The sequence below is a fragment of the Macrobrachium rosenbergii genome, chromosome 37, assembly GCF_040412425.1.
Source record: "Macrobrachium rosenbergii isolate ZJJX-2024 chromosome 37, ASM4041242v1, whole genome shotgun sequence".
In the NCBI taxonomy this organism is placed as follows: domain Eukaryota; kingdom Metazoa; phylum Arthropoda; class Malacostraca; order Decapoda; family Palaemonidae; genus Macrobrachium; species Macrobrachium rosenbergii.
In genome coordinates this window covers 21,163,522-21,186,536 of record NC_089777.1, presented here as the reverse complement: position 1 = coordinate 21,186,536, position 23,015 = coordinate 21,163,522, and the positions used below count along the sequence as shown (strand labels likewise).

Sequence of the window (23,015 nt, the reverse complement as noted above, 5' to 3'; positions counted from 1 at the left end):
AGAGAGAGAGAGAGAGAGAGAGAGAGAGAGAGAGAGAGAGAGAGAGAGAGAGAGCGACTGGACCATTATGTATTTGTAATTCATATGTATGAAAACACACCTGAGAGAGAGAGAGAGAGAGAGAGCGACTGGACCATTATGTATTTGTAATTCATATGTATGAAAACACACCTGAGAGAGAGAGAGAGAGAGAGAGAGAGAGAGAGAGAGAGAGAGAGAGAGAGAGAGAGAGAGTCAACACGTACTGAGTAAGAGAGAGAACGGCAGTGCTCTGGAAAGGAAAGATAGATAAACAGAAAGATAGATAAAAAGAGAGAGAGAGAGAGAGAGAGAGAGAGAGAGAGAGAGAGAGAGAGAGAGAGAGAGAGAGAAACAAGAGTTCGATTTACGTAAATAACTTCTGACATTAACTGGCGGACTAAGAGATTTGGAGATATCCCTGTCAAAACACTGTAAGTGTAATTTATATTACAAATAATACCCTGATAGTGTGTGCGTGTGTGTGTATTTGAGAGAGAGAGAGAGAGAGAGAGAGAGAGAGAGAGAGAGAGAGAGAGAGAGAGAGAGAGAGAGGAGGGGTGGCATTTTAAGCGACTGGCAATTACTGCCTGTTAGGAAAATGAGTGTGTGTGTGTGTGTGTGAGAGAGAGAGAGAGAGAGAGAGAGAGAGAGAGAGAGAGAGAGAGAGAGAGAGATTATAGCCTTGATTACACCTTAAGTTATTAAATACAGGACAGGACCCCCTCACTCTACGTAATTACGACCAGTAATAGAAATGCATATCGGAGATTGAAAATGAAATTACATATTGTTATTAATACTTGTTATGTTAACAGAAGATTATAGATTATATATATATATATATATATATATATATATATATATATATATATATATATATATATATATATATATATATATGTAAAAGACACTAAATTGAATTATTTATAATTAAAGCCAACTAAAGGCAGTTGATAAAAAAACTACTTAAATGTCACAAGTTATTGAACATAGTTATTGAACTTGATTATTGATCTTAGTAAGTTATAACCTTTACGTAAGATCAAACGAATATTTGATGATAGAAAAAGAGGCAGAGATAAAATGGAAGTATTTTCTTTGTTTTGCTTTACTTTATCATCATCCACTTCTTCCCATTCGCTCTCTTTGGCTTCTTCTCTCTTTACTGTACATGTTTTATCATTTTGATTTTCTCCAATTATCGTATGTCTGTGTTAGTTAAATAGTGAATTTTAAAAAACTAAAATAACAGTAATTAAAAACTATAAATAATGAATAAAAGTAATACAAGACATAAACATCATAGTAAAAGATAGAAAAAATAAGATTGGAAATAATTAAAAATAATTTCAAGAAAGAATAAGATTGGAAATAATTGAAAATAATTATGAATAATTAGAAAATAGATTTGTAAGTTTTCCTTCAATGTTTTATTACATTTTATCATACTTTATATATCATTGTTTATTTTCCAATAAATGAACAATAAACAAATAAATATAATTTATTTAATCAATTATCACCTCAATAAGTAAACTTGCCTCACGCGGTGGACTGTAGGCATTACCTTAGGTTCTTTGCAGCGTGCCTTCGGCCCCTAGCTTTAACCTTTTTCATCCCTTTTACTGTACCTCCGTTCATATTCGTTCTCTCCCATCTTGCTATCCACCCTTTCCTAACACTTGTCTCATAGTTCACCTTTCAAACCTTTCTACTCCCAATTTCCGTTTCAGCGCTGAATGACCTCATAGGTCCCAGTGCTTGGCCTTTGGCCTGAATTCTACATTCCATTCCATTCCGCAAGCAAACTTGATCGAGTGATGAATTATTGAATTATGTAAAGGAACGGCAAACGATAATTCATTGATTGTTCGAATGCCACCCTTTGTCGTAACGTCGAGCGCAAACAAACCTTTGCCTGAAATGTGAGGTGGGCAGTGCAAGCGTGCATGGTTAGGAACCATTTATTTCTCTCTCTCTCTCTCTCTCTCTCTCTCTCTCTCTCTCTCTCTCTCTCTCTCTCTCTCTGCTTTCGAAATATACGTCCCTTTCTCACGCACTGGAGAAGGCCAAGGTACAAAACAAAGAATACAGGATTCTGTAACCTTAGGTTTTTAATGGGTTGTATTTTGTGTTTACGATTCGCAGTCGAAAAACAAGAGGGTTTTTGGTGTAATTAATGGCGTAAGTTGTTGTACATTAAGAGTTTTGGATATTTCGTGTATATAAATGATACAGTATACGTGGTTACGTACATTCACATGCACACATTATATATATATATATATATATATATATATATATATATATATATATATATATATATATACATACATACATATATATATGTATGTATATATACATACATTCATACATATAGATACCCACAATTTACAAACATTTCCCTATTTTTATTTCACGTTTCAATCTCACTACCGTTGGAAGGCCAACTTGCTGATGAATACGCCCCAAAAAAAAAAGTACGAGTGATAAATGAAAATGGCATATTTCTTTTTGCACGTCACGTGACGAGGTTTAATCAAGCGTTGGTCGAAAAAAAAAGAATGGTCCCCCTACATCCCGATAGAACGTACGCCCAGTTATTTTTGGCCAAAAATTGATTCACCATATGCATGGGGTAATTTTTTTTCACGTTTAATTCCCCATACAGTCACGTACAGTAGATGCATGGGTTTATGTACAAGTATGGATAGGTTCATCTAGAAATTTTCGTGGGTCCGCATAGAAATATGGATAGTTTCACATAGAAATGCACGCGCGTAGAAATGTGCATTGGTTCACATAGAAATATACATGGATAACATGCATGGGTTCACATAAAAGTATATATAGGTTCACATAGAAATATGCGTAGGTTCACATAGATTATTTTGAATTCCCGTGTGTAGACGATGCATGCTTGTATGAATAATTGCCAATGCGCACGTACTTCAATATACTCGTGTATAAAAATACACATTTTCACATTGATTAAAAATACACATTTTCACATAGATTATTAATTCACTTATTTTTGGGGGGACAATACTTGGTTTTATATATATATATATATATATATATATATATATATATATATATATATATATATATATATATATATATATATATATATATATATACAACATACACTCACAGATTCGTATACTCACAAGAATACTAATTCACATTCCCACACACATTCTCACGTCGGAACGTACACCTTTTCATAGAGATTAATAAGCACAAACATTCGTACAGGATAATGGCTTATATGCACTTTAAATGCATTGCGTCATGCAATCATGGATGAATGCACAGTCTCCTTGTATTCAATTGCACCGTGCATACCCTTTCATTGAGAGCGCTAGCTTTCATGCATACGCGTGTAAATGCATTTATTGTCTCACTCATGAATGCACGAACACTTTCGCATATTAATGGGATATACCTTTCCGTGTTCGTGTGAATTTCTTTTTTTGGTGTGGGAGTGATGGACAGTTCTAGACGATGTTGGTGATTGTAGATGTTTTCTGTGGATGTTCACAAAAATGTTTTGGGGGAGAATAGGTCATTATGAAATTTTTTGTGCAATGGTAGTCGTTAGTTTGTTTATTTACGTTTTTTACTTTCGAATTGATTAAGTAAATATATATGTATATATATAAATGTGTACATATATACATGTAGTATATATACATATATATATATATGTAATATATTATATACATATAGTATATATATATATATATATATATATATATATATATATATATATATATATATATATATATATATATATATATATATATATAAATTGTATTAAAAATCTTTCACCTGAGAATATTGTTTATTCATCAATACTATACACACACAATATTATGTATATTCTGTATATATAATTTCATGTATTCAAAACGTAATAAAATTCTTTCAACTTATACAGCTTATTCGCTTATTCATAAATTCTGTGAAAAAAAAATGCATAAATACATTCACAATTAAAATAGCTATCTCCCCAGATGTACTATCAGAGGAATTTCAGATAGCCTTTCCAACCCAATTTCTCCATAGCCCCCCTGTTGTTTGTATTGGTATTGTTTCTCTTTCCTTTGTTGTTGTTGTTTATTGTTTGGAGCGAGAATCAAGAGAGTCCCCCCCCCCATTCCCTCTATTGATAAGATAGCTTCCCGAAAATGTATCGGAGGCTCTTTGTACCGTCGTGCCAGTAGAGTTCGTATCGATTTATAGAGGCTGTTACAGAGGCTATTAGTGTTCCGTAGAGACTCGGAACCTCTATAAAGGCTCTTTAAATTGTAAGATAAAGACGTCTTATCTAATGTATGGTTGTTTTGCTTCCCCAGAGAGAGAGAGAGAGAGACGGTGAGGGGCGTGTATGGTCTAATCCGGCCCTAGGCCGACACGGGTACTCACTCCGTCGAGCAAGTGGCTTTTAATAAGATTCATAATTAATTTTTATTGAAAGAGGGTTGATTAATATACTTATAGATTTTGTTTTTAATTGCGATTGAGAGACTGGTACCCTCGGTAACTTTATTGACAGTCTAATTTTTTAAATTTAAAATTTTAAAGTTTGTTTTGAATGCATTCACCTTACAGCTTACTGATTTATATGGCAACTTGGTAAAAGTATTATTTTTTATATGTTGAGTAAGAATGCAAAACTTGTAATAATCTCTGTCAAAATCTTGATTTCTTTGTAATTTTTTTTTGTAGAGGGCTGTAATTGCATGTTTATTTAAATGTTTTTTTTTTATCAACTTTTGTTAGAGCTGTTTATTTTCTTCATAAATCTTCTCTTTTTTCCATATTATAAAGGCTGAAGTATGTATTCCAGTTTCACAAATGAATCTATTTATGTACATTTGCTAATGCACAATGTATCATTGTGTGTATGTGTCAAATAGCATAAAATTAGATTTATTTTTTCTTTTAGTAAGGGCATTTACTTTAGCAAGTAATAGGTGCTTTGCATCTGTACCCCTTTGTTGCTGTGGCGCTAGATTTTTATACAGATCACTCAACCACAATTTTTCGACAGTAGAGTGTTATATGATCTCTTCTTGCCAAACTGGTTCAAACACTTCTGAAACCTAATAGAGATAATTCCCAATATTATTTTATTTTTAACCATTTTAGTACAGGAACCACTAGTACTGGTAACCTAAAGCATTTATCAGCCCAGTTCCGATTTTAAGAAAAAAAGTATAAGGAACAAAAAATGAGCGGTATTTGACCATCATCAAAGCAAAAAGTGAAAGACTGTTTCATGGGGGTATGGAAGCAAGGGGAGAATTCCAAAACTTAGCATCGAGGAAAATGTTCCCGCACGAGACAGAAGAGAATGAATGTAGCACGAAAGACTTCAGAAATACCCAAAACGAATTGACAGAAAACTGACACATTAGCCGTCTTGTATCTTCAGAGAGGTTTATATAATTTGGCGGTCTTTATGTCGAATGTGAGTGTGTGTGTGTGTGTTTTTAATGTCTGACCGAGTTCACAATGCAGGGCGTTTGACAGTAGCAACATCCGTTGACCTGTGTTTTTTTCCTCTCTCTCTCTCTCTCTCTCTCTCTCTCTCTCTCTCTCTCTCTCTCTCTCTCTCTCTCTCTCTCTCTCTCTCTCGGACCTTTATTGTCGATCGAGTGTGTTTTATTGCTGCATTCACATGGGGGCACACACACTGGCCAATTGAACGCGCTTTTTTTTTTTTTATCAGTGGCCTTTGGTGTGGGTCTGTGAAGTTTTCTCTCTCTCTCTCTCTCTCTCTCTCTCTCTCTCTCTCTCTCTCTCTCTCTCTCTCTCTCTCTCTCTCTATAAATATAACGCAAGAATTATAAGTGGCAAGAGTTAAAAGCAAAATTTATTCCTTTACTCTATGAGCCACAAGGTCTTAAGAGCAACGGTTGCTCTTTTGCAAGGGGAAGTTGCTGATAGAAGTTGCAGAGAGTAATTGCCGACAGTAGTTGCTATTAGTAATTGCCGATAGTAGTTGCAGAGGAGTAATTGCCGGTAGTAGTTGCTGATAGAAATTGCAAACAGTAGTTGCTAATATTAGTTGCTGATAATAGTTGCTGAAAGTAGTTACTGCTAGTAATTGCTGATAGAAATTGCAGAGAGTAATTGCCGATAGTAATTGCTGATAGAAGTTGCTAGTATTACTTGCTGATAGTAGTTGCTATTAGTGGTTGCTGATAGTAGTTGCTGATAGAAATTGCAGATAGTAGTTGCTAATATTAGTTGCTGATAGTAGTTGCTGATAGAAGTTGCAGATAGTAATTGCCGATAGTAGTTGCTGATAGTAACTGCCGATAGAAGTTGCTGATAGCTTTGGGAATGGTTGTGATGATATTCGACGTAAGCTGATTATATTGCAGGAAGTGGAATTAATAGTAAAATTATTACTGGCAGTCTTGTGATCATTTAGTAGCCACATAATTTTTTTGTTACTGAATATCAGTAGCAGTAGTACTGGCTATACGATAATGTAGCAGTACTATTAACTGTCCATATTGTAGTAGATACTAGTAGCTATTCATATTGCTATTTTTGTAGTAGTGACAGGGACAGTTAGTAAAAATCCCCACAAAAATAGTATAATGTTGACATCACCTTTTAACACCATTCTCTTCCAACTCAGACGTTTGTTTTCCCACACTGAAGACACTTTTATACACTTTTATGCCGCTTGAATTCTCATGCAACGACAAAAGGGTGTTACCCCTCTAATGGAGAGTTGGAAAACAAACACGGGAGAGTTTGAAGTTGTTTCACGCGCGGAAAAGCGGAGTAAATTCGTTTTTATTTGCATTAATGGAAAGCTAAGTTATTCAGAGTACAAAGAATTTCTGGGATTTTATAATTCTGTTAATATTAAAAAAGAAAGAAATAAAACCGGATCCGTATCCGTATGTGTGTGAGAATTTGAAAGATCTATGGGCAGATGGACAGGAGAATACCGAATCCGTATCCGAATGTTTGTGAGAATTTGAAAGATATATGGACAGACAGACAAAAGAATACCGGATCCGTATCCGGATGCTTGTGAGAATTTGAGAGATATGTTATGGACAGACAGACAGAAGAAGACCGGATCCGTATCCGGATGGTTATGAGAATTTTAGAGATTATGGACAAACAGACAAAAAATACCGGATCCGTATCCGGATGATTGTGAGATTTTGAGGGATATATTATGGACAGACTGACAGAAGAATACCGGATCCGTATCCGGATGATTGTGAGAATTTTGAGGATATATTATGGACAGACTGACAGAAGAATGCCGGATCCGTATCCGGATGATTGTGAGATTTTGAGGGATATATTATGGACAGACTGACAGAAGAATACCAGATTCGGACCCGGATGCTTTTGAGAATTTAACAGATATTTTATGGACAGATAGACAGCTACTTCTCAGCTCAGTGAATGATAACTGTTTTACTTATATTTTTTTTATTAATTCATCATCTTGTAACTGTAATTATAGAACGCTGAAGCCAAGTACCATTACAGAAGTCTATAAAGGAATTTCTACTTCATTAAGTAACCGTAATATTATTTAATTACTTATTTCTTAAAAATTTTCTGACATCCCAAACCAGACTTTTCAGCAACAATTTTTGCCCACTTACGAATGAGCAAGAGGAAGCCATTTGCGCCTTATATTTTAGATTCAAGTGAAACTAAGTGCCAAGTGCAAAGTGTCTAAAGTGTAAAGTGTAATAAACAGCATTAAGAACCGAGAAGGCGTCAGCAAGTAATTCAACCGTTTTATTTAGCAATTAGAGAAAATAATTTATAGACCTTGTAGTGACCACAGTGTTTTATTTAAGTAAATATCACGTGTAGTGCTATAATTACATTACGAGGTGTAAAAATTTGCGTGGTTAAATAAGTTATTATTATTATTATTATTATTATTATTATTATTATTATTATTATTATTATTATATAGGAATGAAAATAAAAATAATAATAATAATAATTATTAATTTTATTATTATTATTATTATTATTACTATTATTATTATTATTATTATTATTATTATTTTTGGTTTTATTATAGCTTTATCATTATTATTATTATTTTTTATTATAACTTCCCCAGAATAAAGAATACCTACCTTTGAAAAAGTAGAAAGACGCCAAAGAGAAAAAATAAAATAAAATACAATTAAGAATAAGAAAATAACAAATAAATAGGAAAATAAACAAACAAATATAAGCGGGAGAATAAGAAGATAAACAAATAAACATAAAGAGGAAAATAAAAACAATTCCAACTCGCTGTGACGCAATGGTTTGGGAGTGGCAGAAAATTGTCCCTCTTAACAAGTGTGAATGGCAAACAAAGAGAGAGAGAGAGAGAGAGAGAGAGAGAGAAGGGTAGGGGGTGGGGATTGTTTTATTAACATGAAAATAAACAGGAAAAAGTTTTGACATGTAAATAAAGTTTTGGTCATTCACTCGGAGAGAGAGAGAGAGAGAGAGAGAGCCGGCGGGGGGGAAGGTTTTGGGGACATGTTATTAAAATGAAATTAAATAGGAAAAATGTCTAACATGCAAATAATGTTCTGGTCATCAATTTAGAGAGAGAGAGAGAGAGAGAGAGAGAGAGAGAGAGAGAGAGAGAGAGCATCCCCCAAAATAGCACTGGCAGGATTATAATAACTCCGCCTTGCATCCTATTACACCCGTGAAAGGGGGCGGGGACGTGTTTCATTGCAGGATAGGCTATCGCATCCTTCTGCTGCGCCTCCTCCTCCTCCTCCGTCCAATTCACTCCTACGGGGGCACTCCTATGCGTCGTTTTACGTTTCTCTGCTTCTTCCTATCTCCTGGGATCCTTGGGCTAGCACCCCTAAAAGTCCTTTTACTTTTTTATTTCATTAAAATTTTACCAGGTCCTGCTTTGGCAGTTTTATCGTAATTTTACATTTTCACAAATCAGTTACTTTCCTTTTTCTCCCTTCTCAGTTTCGCCATCATCGGATTTTACATTACCTCTCTCTCTCTCTCTCTCTCTCTCTCTCTCTCTCTCTCTCTCTCTCTCTCTCTCTCTCTCCTCTGGCTTTCTGAACACATCCTGTCCTCACTCGTCCGTCCAAAAGCCTCTTTCTCCATAGTCTCTCTCTCTCTCTCTCTCTCTCTCTCTCTCTCTCTCTCTCTCTCTCTCTCTCTACAACGAGGCAACCCCCCCCCTTTCCTATCACCTCTGCCAGTAGAGGTAGAGGGGAAGGCATAGACCTATAGGCCTATACCTTCCTTGTCATTCCTCCCTCCCCTCCCCTCAGCCACCAGATCTCTCTCTCTCTCTCTCTCTCTCTCTCTCTCTCTCTCTCTCTCTCTCTCTCTCTCTCCTCACCCTCTAGGTCTTCTCTCCCTCTACAATGAGGCAGCCCCCTCCCCCATCCCCTCTGCTAATAGAGGTAGAGGGGAAGGCATAGGCCTATAGGCCTATACCGTCCTTGTCATTCCTCCCATACCCTCCCCTCAGCCACCAAACCTTCCTCTCTCTCTCTCTCTCTCTCTCTCTCTCTCTCTCTCTCTCTCTCTCTCTCTCTCTACGGCAAAACCTTCCCCCTCTTCTATTTGCCGTGATTCTCTCCTACGGCTTCTGTCAATTTCCTTACTTCGCTTCGTCAGTCACGTGATCTGTCCCAGAAAGTTAGAAGGGTGCCCGGTAGTGGCTCGGTTTATTGATTTTTATTTTATTCTATTAAGAACCACTCAGGTTTCATTCTTACTTTCTTTTTTAATTGTTTTTAAGCGTAATCATAGCTTTGCGTAATTTATTCATTAATCATAACCTCAAAATAGCAAATTATAATTTGGACGAAACATTCTTATACGCGAATGGAAAGCGTTTTTTCTATTTTGTGATGATGTATTCCTACATATAAAGACATTTTTTATGTTTACAGTTGAGAGAGAGAGAGAGAGAGAGAGAGAGAGAGATTTGAGTGACAGTTGGGAGAGAGAGAGGTTTGTAATTGTACAGTAGAGAGAGAGAGAAAGAGAGAGAGAGAGATGGTTGTATGTGTACACATAAGGGAGAGAGAGAGAGAGAGAGAGAGAGAGGTTTGTAATTGTACAGTAGAGAGAGAGAGAAAGAGAGAGAGAGAGATGGTTGTATTTTGTACATAAGGAGAGAGAGAGAGAGAATGTGAGAGAGAGAGGGAGATGTTGGTATGTGTACAGTTGGGGGGGGAGAGAGAGAGGTTTGTATGTGTACAGTTGAGAGAGAGAGAGAGAGAGAGAGATGTGCACAAGAGAGAGAGAGAGAGAGAGAGGTGTTTGTATGTGTACTGTTGAGAGAGAGAGAGATGTTTGTATGTGTACAGTAGAGAGAGAGAGAGAGAGAGAGAGAGAGAGAGAGAGAGATTTGTATGAGAGAGAGAGGTGTTTGTATGTGAGAGAGAGAGAGAGAGTAGGAGAGAGAGATGCTTGTATGTGTACAGTGGGATAGAGAGAGAGAGAGAGAGAGGTTTGTATGTGTACAGTTAGAGAGAGAGAGAGAGAGTTTGTATGTGTACAGTTAGAGAGAGTTGAGAGAGAGAGAGAGGTTCGTATGTGCACAATCGAGAGAGAGAGAGAGAGAGATTGGGGGACCATAATACGCGCAAATGAACCGAGTCCACAGGATCCATTCTGCCTTAGAGTCAGGCCACACGAAAGCTTCATTAGTCGCTGCGAGAAATGATTTATTTGGGATCTCTGGTCATCCGAACGTTTCCTTCTTTTCGCAAACGTTTGAAAATGTTCCCTTTATAAAATGTACGTCCACGGTACAACTGTTCTTATTTCCTCAGCAACAAGCAGTATCTTTCTGCCTCGGCTATTTTGTAAAAAGAAAAAGCTCATTACATAAAGAAAAAGCAAAAAAACCATAGAAGTTTATTCAGCTTTTATTTATTCACCGTGTGTACAAAAAATGATAAACCTCATATGACTCTGCTGGTGGTGATGTATTTTCTTGAGAGAGAGAGAGAGAGAGAGAGAGAGAGAGAGAGAGAGAGAGAGAGAGAGAGAGAGAGAGAGAGAGAGAGTAATACATAGCTTGTATTAGTCTGCTACTTGTAGCTTATTTTTGTTAGAGAGAGAGAGAGACGGACAGAGTAAGTTACATAGCTTGTATTAGTCTGCCACTCGTAGTTTACTTTTGTTAGAGAGAGAGAGAGAGAGAGAGAGAGAGAGAGAGAGAGAGAGAGAGAGAGAGAGAGAGAGAGAGAGAGAGAGAGAGAGAGAGCAGCATATAGCTCATGAGTCTACTGCTGGTAATGTATATCTGTAAGAGAGAGAGAGAGAGAGAGAGAGAGAGAGAGAGAGAGAGAGAGAGAGAGAGGCAGGCAGAGGCGAGCTATAGCCATATGCAAAACACCGCCTCAGCATCAGACGGTGATAACATCTCCGCATCTCTCATTCACTCTGCGTCACTGCTTGTGTGTCTGCCTCGACTATTTTTTTATATATCTTTTTTTTTTTTTGGGGGTAAGGGTGGGGGGAGATCCCCTGCTCAAGCAGAAGAAGCCTGAGGAGAAGCAGAAGCAGTTGCATTTTGCAATGATAAACATCTCTGAGAGTCGAGTCATCATCATCAACATTATCTTCTTCTTCTTCTTCTTCTTCTTCTTCTTCTTCTTCTTCTTCTTCTTCTTCTTCTTCTTCTTCTTCTTCTTCAGTTAAATGGGAGAGATTGCAAGTCATTCTTTAAACTTGGCTTGGCGCAGAGATGAGATGGCAGAGAAGAAGAATTAACGGAGCATATTATGAGCAGAGGACCAACTCTGTCGTGTTTGCAGTTTGCTGTGGTTTAAATTATGATTTATATCTAGATGTACTGTGTGATATATATATATATATATATATATATATATATATATATATATATATATATATATATATATATATATATATAAATATGTAAATATATGTATATATATACACACATATGGTTAGATAATCGTAGTTCGATTCCCAGAAAAAAAAAGCAATATAGACATGGTTGCGTCAGACTACTGCCCCAGGTTGTGAAATTTATACCTGGTAGTCTGACGACTGTAGTGGGTCGCAGACGAGGTAATGATGGACGTAGGCCTTGCAGAATCACCCCTCAATATTAGCTGAAAATCGGCCTACCGTTTAGCAGTGTCTCTTATTTATTTCAATAGCAGCAGTGGCCGAGTATAGTATATATATATGTGTATATATATATATATATATATATATATATATATATATATATATATATATATATATATATATATATATATGGTAGAAATTTATCTTACCCTTCCAACAAGCAAACATAAACGAAGGGAAAAGATAAATATGCTAACGCAGTGATGGAGTAAACAGGAGTCCAAACGTTAGCATACGTATTTGTTTTGAAGCCGTCGACTCCATAAAACGGACATAATCATGCAACGGGGTCTCCGTTACCCGCCACCAATATTATATCGGCGTGCTGATGGGGCCGCCATGTTTGCACTCCATAAACTGACGTCGTAAGTCTACTCTCTCTCTCTCTCTCTCTCCTTCCTGTGGTTACCTGTTATGGGCATTTATTTCGGTTATAGATTTTTTGTGGTGTTATTATAGAATCTGATTGTAGGATTGTATGTTGTGGATGTATATGTAATTTGTGAAGGGTTACAGTTTAAGTTTTACTGTAATGTTTTCTTTTTTGTGGGAAAGCTATTTTCAGATTTCATTATATAGTCGTATATTTTAGATCTTTATTTAAACAAATACGGGCTTTAGGTGTATAGGTTTTTCATCCAGAATTACTGTATTATTTAAAAATATTTTTTCACCAAATGGGGTTGTATATTTATAATTATCAATTATGGAGAAGAATGAGCAAGTTGAAAATTAAACAAGGACAAAAAAATGACATATAAGTCGCTAAATAAGTGGGTAAAAAATTTATCAGCTGACAAAGAAAGTATCTAACAAATAAAGAAGCACAAAGATCAACCTGGTTTGTAGTTTGTCAAATATAATTATATCTTATGCCGATATGTAATCCAGTAAAAATATATCAATGAAAAAAGAAAGTATATAAGGGATTCGAATCATTCATATGTCAGTAAATAAGCCAGGAAAAGCAATACTCCATCAAACAAAGAAACCACCCAACAAACAAACGCACACAAAGAAAGACAAACCAGGCCTTGACAAACCACAGCGTGGAAGTGAACACTGGAATCCAAACTACAGGTAGACTTGTCATATGCGGAATATCTCAGCGCTCTTCAAGTCAGCATGATTGCTGACGCTGATGATTCGGATTGCAATGGTTGCTCATTGCTGATTCTGATGATGACGCTGTTGATTGCTGATTGCTAATGCTGATGCTAATGTTGCTGCTGCTGATTGCTGACGTTGCTGATTCTGATGGAGATTGTTGATTCTGCTGGATGCTGACGTTGCTGGTGCAGATTCTGATGCTGATGCTGATACTGATCGCCGATGCTCAAGCTGCTGATTACTGACGTGGCTGATGTAGATAGTGATTGTTGATTTTGCTGATTGCTGACGTTGTTGATGCTTACGCTGATGTTGCTGATGCTGACGTTGCCGATTCTGATGCTGGTTGCTGACGCTGATTGCTGACGATGTTCATTGCCGATTATGCTGACGTTGCCATTCTGATGCTGGTGCTGATTGCCGATTTGCTGATTTCTGACGCTGGGGCTGCTGATTGCTGATCGCTGATGTTGGTTGCCGAATCTGCTGATGCTGATTACTAATGATTGTTGATTCTGCTGATTGCTGACGTTGCTGATGGCTGATTCTGCTAAGGTCCTCTTTCGCCATTCTGGGATGAGAGAGAGAGAGAGAGAGAGAGACCATCTGGGTCTTGTTTAGCCTTGGGATGGATTATCTCTCTCTCTCTCTCTCTCTCTCTCTCTCCTTATATTGGTAGTGACCACCTTGAATAGTCTGCTCAAGAGATGTGGAATTATATATATATATATATATATATATATATATATATATATATATGTATATATATACTGTATATATATATATATATATATATATATTTATATATATTACATGAGGAGAATGTTCAATTGTTCCCTTATTTAATTTTTTTTTAGTTTTACATTAATAATGGCCATTATGCTGAAATATTGCTGGAAAGTTCAGAAAGATATGGTCTTAAATCTTCTGCTCATCCTCCTTCCCCTTCCCCCCCTCTCACCTCCTCCTCCTCCTCCTCCTCCTCCTCCTCCTCCTCCTCCTCCTCCTCCTCCTATTAACTAGTGATAGTAGCAGTGATGATGGTACTTGTATTAACAGTTATCTATCTTAATTCAACATCCATTCCACAAGATGTTACCCTCTCTCTCTCTCTCTCTCTCTCTCTCTCTCTCTCTCTCTCTCTCTCTCTCTCTCTCTCTCTCTCATGAAATTCTGTCTGTTAGTCTATCTAAACAGACTGATACGATAGACTTTCCAGATACTCTCTCTCTCTCTCTCTCTCTCTCTCTCTCTCTCTCTCTCTCTCTCTCTCTCTCTCTCTCTCCGTCCTCTGTAATATCGTTGTCAAAGACATATGTTTTTCCTTATAAGGAGAGTGTGAATCCTGTATCCATGGCTTCACAACTGCCTAGTCACTTCTTAGACATTAGACATACTTTGCGTATTATTGAAATATATTGACCACATTATCTCCTTTACCGAAGTTTTCTTACCTCATTTGTTCTTTGTTAAAGTTAAACACTTGTGAATTAAATGTGTTAATGAAATTTAACCGTTGCTGGGAATTTCGCTGAGCGGAGGATTTTCCTGTCAATGTTATTTACCCATTGCTGGGAATTTCACTTCGCGGATAATTTACCTGTCAGTGAAGTTTGCCCATTTCATGGAATTTCACGTCATGGATAATTTGCCTATCAATGTAATTTACCCATTACGGGGAATATCCCCTTCATGGATAATTTACCTATCAGTGAAATTTACCCATTTTTGGTAGTGTGGAATTTACCCATTTCTTGGAATTTCAATTCGTGGATAATTTACCTATCAGGGAAATTTACCCATTTCTTAGAATTTCACTTCATGGATAATTTGTCTGTTAATGAAATTTACCCATTCCTCGGAATTTCACTTCCCGGGTAATTTACCTATCAGTGAAGTTTGCCCATTTCATGAAATTTCACGTCATGGATAATTTGCCTATCAATGTAATTTACCTATTGTATTCAGTCATTATTGAAATTTACCTATTAATGAAATTTGCCCACCACGTTTAGCAATTACTGAAAAAAGTTCTCACAGATAGTTTACCTATCAGTGTGATTTACCTGTTACACTCACCCATTAATGAAATTTACCTATCAATGAAATTTAGCATTTCCGAAAATTACATTTGGAAGACAATTGAATATCATTGTAATTCACCCATTACTGAAATTTACATAATTGAGATTTACCCATCACTGAAATTTACCCATCAGAGAGGCTTGTCCATCAGTGAAACTTACCCATCACAGAAAATTACCTATCACTGAAATTCACCCGTCCAGTTTTCACATACGTTATGTTTACAATGGTATTTAAAAAAAATCAAATTTATTTACCATATTTACAATCAAATCTCCCATCACAACATTTACAGTCAGATCTCCCCATCACAACATTACGATCAAATCTCCCCATCACAACATTTACAATCAAATTTCCCCATTACAACATTTACAATCAAATCTCCCCATCACATTGAGACATTATCTACATCTCCAGTATTCAAAGGTCGCTCTCTCGCCATTTACCTATTTGAGAACATCAGATACACTCTTCCCTTAATTATCTCCCATTCAGGAAACCTGTTCGAAGCTTTGCTTTGCAACTCTCTCTCTCTCTCTCTCTCTCTCTCTCTCTCTCTCTCTCTCTCTCTCTCTCTCTCTCTCTCTCTTGCATTGCAACGTAAACAGACCTTCCTTTGCAACCAAGAGATATTAGTTTTCATCTGGTTACTGTGATGCAACGCGAAGGGTTTAAGCCTCCATTTTTAGGTGCCTGCGTTTCATTTAAGATGAGTATCTGAGATGCTATACCCCTGTTTGTGTAAGTACACACACACACACACACACACACACACATGCGTGTGTGTGTGTCTTCAAGGATTCTGTGTTGTATCCTGGTGCTAAACACTCCAGCCCCTTCTTGCGTTTCTGTCTACTAACAAGATTTGCGATGGTACTACAGTTTCAATCTCTGGGTAGTGACACAGAGTAAAAGTATAGTATTTTGCGCGTGTGAATCTTCATTAGGGTATCGTGGGTACCGCTTGGTTACTTCTGCTAGGAGTCTTGTTGTGTTGGTAGGTTTATCTGAGAGGTATTATATATATATATATATATATATATATATATATATATATATATATATATATATATATATATATATATATATATATATATATATATATACATATATATACATATACATATATATATATATAAATATATATATGTATATATTTTATATACACATATATATGTGTAAGTGAGAGTATATTTGCTGTATATATATACACGCTCGTTTTATATGTATACGTCCATATTATTTACATGATTATATTCAGTATAATACATTTGAAACCAATATGAATTCTTGTTAGCCTCAATCTCGTCTTCCTACATTTATTTTGATTTAAGAAATTAAAAAAATATACAATAAAGCTGATCTTAACAGAAGGCAATAATAAATTACATATCATTAGTAAGTCATATTTTTCCTCCTACATAATAATTAATCATATTATTCTTTCGGTCAAGAGAAAATCAGAAATAAAAATCACCAACAATAGAAGTAAAAAATCCCCAATTTTGTATAAAAATTCAAAAGAAAAAGAAAACAGAAAACAACAATAAAATAATAAACCATCAGTGAATCACATTTTTCCTCGCACATACCACTTAATGAAATTATTATTGAAATCACGAAAAACAACAAATAAAAATCTTCTATGTAAAAAAAAATCGAAATAAAAAAATCCATTTATTCCAGTCTATCTGCTTTCGTCCACTTCCAATAAACCGAGTGACTCGTCGACAACTGCATTTGTTACCTGTATTTGTCGAGGAATACAATACTTGTTCCGTACAAGTTTCCCGGGACACCTTTGCAAATACATCGCCGTCTGAATGTTGTCCTGAGCTCAGCATTCGAGTCTGAATAAAGTTCAGCGTTCAGCGTTCGAGTTCGCCTGAATTTTCCTGCTGTATTTTGTTCCCGGGGTACATGTTGCTACATGTTTCTGCAGTATCTTGTTTGGTGTGTGTGTGTGTTAGGAGGTGGTCGGGGGGAGGGGAGGGGGCCTGTGTTACCCCCTCTCTTGCAAGTGAGGAGGGGAAACTCTTGCCATTTTTATGATGGGTAGGGGAGCTTTTTGCTAGTTGAGGAGAAGGTTTGGAGGGTATCTTTGTTAGGAGGGGGAGCTGGGAGCTATGTCCCCCTCTCTTGCAAGTGGGGAGGGGAGTCTCATGTCCCTTTTATGAAGGGTAAGGGGGGGTTTGTGGTGAGGGTAGGGGATTAGGGAGGTCTCTCTGTTACGCGTTGGGGTAGGGGTATGTCCCCTCCTTGCAAATGGGGAGGGGGCAACTTATGTCCCTCTTATGATGGGTAGGAGGAGGGTGTAAGGGGTTGGAGCGGGGCACTATGTCTCCCCCCTGTCTTGCAAGTGGTGGGGGTCTCATGTCCCTCTTATGATGGGTAGGGGGTTATGGTGATGCTGGTGGAGGTGGGGTACCCCCCTCTCATGATTGGTGGGGGTGGAGGGGGTGTTCGAAGGGGGATGGGAAGGGTGAGTGGGAGTATTGTCCCTCTCTGAATTGCACGAGAACACAGTTGTGTTTGAACAGGGAAAAACCAGAGTCAACATTTGCAACATGTCTGCTTGCAAATGTGCGAAAGGTCACTTGCAAATATTTGGAATATATATATATTCGTTTGGGAACGTTTCGTCGTCGCCGACGGAATCAGCTTCATTCTCTGGTTAAACTAAACCAATTAAAGAACTCTGTCTGCGAGTCTGAAATACCGACGAATCTTGCGAAATCGAGAACATCTCTCTTGAACGAAGCTTGGAAAATCTTTCGGAATATCTTTGTTTGTATTAGGCCAATTACCTTATGGAAATCTTTCGTATTTTTTTCTTTGGTCGGATTTGAAAAATGTTGTACAACTATCAACCAATGTAGTTTTATGTCACTTTCTTTTGGAAAATAGGAAGTTAACAGTGCGTTCAACTACCTGGCAAAAATTGTATTTCTTTTCCTTGGTCAGATCTGAAAATATTCCTACCTAATAGCCAATGTAATTTCATGTTACTTTCTTTTGGAAAATTGAAAGGCCACAGTGTATTCAATTACCTGACAAAAATATTTTGTATTTATTTTCTTTGATCAGATAAGAAAATATTCCTATCTAATAGACTATTTAGTTTTATTCATGTTCTTTTGGAAAATAGAAATTCCACAGTGCTTTCAGGGACCGGACAAAAATTGGATTTATTTTCTCTGGTCAAATATGAAAAATGTCACTTTCTTTTAGAAGATAGAAAGTCCACAGTGCGTTCAACTACCTGGCAAAAATTATATTTATTTTCTTTGGCCAGATTTGAAAATATTCGACAAATAATAGCCTATGTAGTTTTATGCTACTCTCATCCTTTTGCAAAGTACACCTAAGGACATGTCAATTCTGACTGACTCTCCTCAACGCCTTCCTTAATTCTATCGTAGCTCAGAGAATTTAATTAAAAATTCCCACCTCGGTCAGTCATGTCCTTAACTTGGCAAGTAGGAGGCGTGTGAAGATTTATATATATATATATATATATATATATATATATATATATATATATATATATATATATATATATATATACACATATACATACATACATACATACAGGTAGAGACCAGTGTTCGATCCCAAAGGGGGAAACGTCTTTGAACTCGTTTCCTGAAGAGAAAAAAATTATGCCCCTTTTGATATAAGCATTGGATTCGCACCTGGTGGTTCGTGACTGTGGTGGGTCGCATCTAGGGTATAACAGGTCATGGGGCAAGCAACCTCACCTCAGAATACATTCTGTGAAATACACATATACAAATATATACACAAACTACACAAACACAAAATACACAAATACACACATGCACACTACAGGCCCTTACATAACTCTTTACTGACGGCATTGGTGTCATAACCATATATTTGCCCCAAAAATATGGCTGTGAAATATGCCATTATGGCTGAAAAAACTACTGACTGGAACCTATCATCAACACCAATTTATTTTTAAGGCAGTGACACTGCGTTTCGACGCGAGAGAGGAGAGAGAGAGAGAGAGAGAGAGAGAGAGAGAATGTATATTTGAGAAAGAGAGATTGAGAGAGAAGGAATATATATATATATATATATATATATATATATATATATATATATATATATATATATATATATATATATATATATATCATGATTAAATAATTGTAAATGAATAAATAAATCAACAAATAGACAGATTAAACAAATAATTAAAAAACCACTAATAAATTAATGATTTAATCAGTGGTCAAATGGGAGTGTTAATGGAATTTTTTTATTTATTATTATTGATTGATGACATCTATTTGGCACTCAGTGATTGCCAGTTTTTTCTGTTAATGATGTTTTTTTTCCCGGGCGCGAGGTGCCATGAATTTCAAAGGGCTGGATTTTAAATTCATGAATTATACAGAGTGCAAAAAACATTATTTGGAAGGTTTCTATTTTATAAGTTGGCGGTTTGTACAGCAATGCTGTAGGAGATTATTATTTTATTTTATTTAATTTTTTCCTTTTGTATTTCTTTGTTACTTTGTTAGAAATGTATATGTGTATATATATATGTATGTATAATATAAATATACTACTGTATATATATATATATATATATATATATATATATATATATATATATATATATATATATATATAATATATATAATTATATATACATATATATATGTATATATATTTATATATATTTAAATATATTCATGCATAAATCTACAAAAATATTCATATGTATATTATGGGATGAGGTTGCTAGCCCCACGCCCCGTCCAGCGAACTAACCTTCTCCCGTCTCTCCTCCCAGCAACTCCGAGGAGCCGCTCGCCCCACCATTGCCCGTCGAGTCTTCCAACTCCCTGACGAACTCCACCTCCGGCTCCTCGTCCTCCTCCACGGTCTTGGCAGCAAACGGACACATCTCATCCGTGAAGTACAAAGGAGGTAAGGATGCGAAGCCCCTCTTAGAAAGTCCTTAGAAAGTCCTTTAAACCAAGTCCTAATATATGAGTGTCTAGTTTGGTACATAAGTACACTGATATATTGATGTAGTTGAAGTCCTGTCACTTTGCACGGTCGCCTTCACCTAGTCGTCACATGGCCTTTAAATAAAATAATATGTTAAACAGAATTAGGACCCCAAAATGTAAATTAAATTGTGACTTCATATGCACATATAACATTACGTCTAGCTTAAGCACATCTTTATTTCAAATCTCACTCACCACCCGAACTATTGACTGAAACTTGATGTTTGTACCATGGAACAGTTTTCATGGATGTGTTATTGCGGCGTGCAGGTAAGCTGCTCTTCCCCCTCCAGAAGGACCATTTGAAGTTGTTTCTTTGACATTTGGGATGGCGAAACTTCACTTTTGTTGCTCTTGGTGTGAAGATGTTGGAGGATTTTCATGACAGATGGGGCTAGGTCACTGGGACATTGCTGTTTTATGGAAGGGCAGTCTGTATAGGCTAAACCTAACCTAACTTAGGGTTAGGTCTAACTGTTTTGGGTGACAAAAAATTAAGACTCTGCTCTTGATGTGATGTTGTTGTTGATTTCCTTGGCAGAATGTGATAGATCACTGGAATGTTGCCTTTTTTTATGTGAAGGCAAAGATAAAAGTGCATAGTCCAATTGGTATAGACTAAACCTAACCTAACTTAGGGTTAGGGCTAGCATTTTTGGTTGAAAAAGTATAAAGTCTAGTTGATTTGGCCTAACTTGATGTTAGGCTTTCTTGCAAAAACTCTGTAATTAAAAGGAACTAAATAGAATCCACTTAGAAGCTTAGAACTACTTACATTTTGAAAAGGGAAAGTACAGTAAGTACCTAACTATCCTTAAAGGTTAGGTCTAATACCATGCATTAAAAATCACTACACGTAGAGCAACCAGAACTGAAGTTCTGCCAGCCATTTTCATTCCGTCTACCCTTTCCAGGTTTAACCTTCCTGCTGTTTGTAATTTGATATTTAATGCTCAATTTTACCCTCTTTTTAATTCTCCGTGTTCCCCGCGCATGTGATTTTTCTCTCCTTCCCTTTTTTTATAAATTGAAAAGGGAAAAAAAAAATCTGATTTTAAGATTTTCGGAAACCAGTCTGTGTGGATGCTGTGTCTTGTCGTCAATATATACTCGATGTTACGGTGATGTAATTGGTAAGGATTATTTTTAAGATATCTTTTTATTAGATGAATTTTTAGAGTCTGTTGTGCTTTCGTAGGTGATGCATGCTTTTGTATGCTTGCTTGTCGTAAGCTGTGCTTTGTGATAGAAAGCAATCTTTTATCTTTATAGTTAGAAACTGTTTTGTGTTTGTGGTGAAGAAAATACTTTCTGTTGTTACAGGAAATGTTTTGTGTTTGTGATAAAGAAAATACTTTCTGTTGGTACAGAAAATATTTTGTTTGCGATAAAGAAAATTATTTCTGTTGTTACAGAAAATATTTTACGTTTGTGATAAAGAAAATACTTTTTGTTGTTACAGAAAATATTTTGTTTGTGATAAAGAAAATACTTTCTGTTGCTACAGAAAATATTTTATATTTGTGATAAAGAAAATACTTTCTGTTGCTACAGAAAATATTTTATATTTGTGATAAAGAAAATACTTTTTGTTGTTACAGAAAATATTTTATGTTTGTGATAAAGAAAATACTTTGTTGCAGAAAGTATTTATTGTTTGTGACAAAGAAAATACTTTCTGTTGTTACGAAGGGTGGAACTTTATCTTTTCCGGAAGAGAATATTTTATCTGCATAGCAGAACATATTTTGTTAATGATAAAGATGGTACTTCCTGTTATTATGTACAGAAGAATACTTTGTTTCTGCTGTGGAGGAATATTTTTCACGATAAAGAGCAATATTAAAAGAATATTCAATATTTTTGTTTCACGATAAAGAGCAATATTGAAAGAATATTCAATATTTTTGTTTCACGATAAAAAGCAATATTGAAAGAATATTCTTGTTTCACGATAAAGAGCAATATTAAAGGAATATTCCTGTTTCACGATAAAGAGCAATTTTTTAAAAGAATATTCCTGTTTCACGATAACGAGCAATATTAAAAGAATATTATTGATAAAGAGCAATATTAAAAGAATATTCCTGCTTCACGATAACGAGCAATATTAAAAGAATATTCTTCTTTCACGATAAAGAGCAATATCGAACATTGTTCTTCCACGATAAAGAGCAATATTTTGTGACGAAGTGAAGTATTTTTCCTACTAATCGAGAGGAATATTTTCCCCGTGTAATAAGAGGAATGTATTCCCTTACAAGAAAAATATTCTTATCTTTATATTTATTTTTTTGTCATTCTTGCATTCTTTAGGTAGCATACAATTATATATTGCATCTTGTTATAGTCCCTGTTTTATAGTGAAAATCTGAAGAATCGATATTTTATTTAGAGCCGCTTTTATCTTAAAATATTTTTATTCTGCATTAGTCTTATTATATCTTCTTTCAGCTTAGAAGCATCGTGGATTTCAATTTTGTATTATATAATTGTTTCGTTTAATGTAGTTCGCTCTTAGATAAGTTTTTGGTGTTATCAACTGAAGGAAATTATTCTTACTCCGCCAGAGAAATT

The 23,015-nt window shown here is 35.8% G+C and overlaps 1 protein-coding gene across 11 annotated transcripts in view; it reads left to right on the top strand.

Moving 5' to 3' along the window:
• The window catches only part of LOC136825405 (uncharacterized), a 979,501-nt gene that overhangs the window by 426,046 nt on the left and 530,440 nt on the right, over positions 1-23,015 (top strand). For 8 of the 11 annotated variants that reach the window (XM_067081764.1, XM_067081763.1, XM_067081760.1 and 5 more), the window contains one exon: positions 20,216-20,352. In XM_067081764.1, coding sequence (XP_066937865.1) covers positions 20,216-20,352 — 137 coding nt within the window. Of the gene's footprint in view, positions 1-20,215; positions 20,353-20,678; positions 20,709-23,015 lie in introns of all 11 variants that reach the window. The other 3 variants (XM_067081755.1, XM_067081765.1, XM_067081766.1) reach the window with 1 other exon arrangement.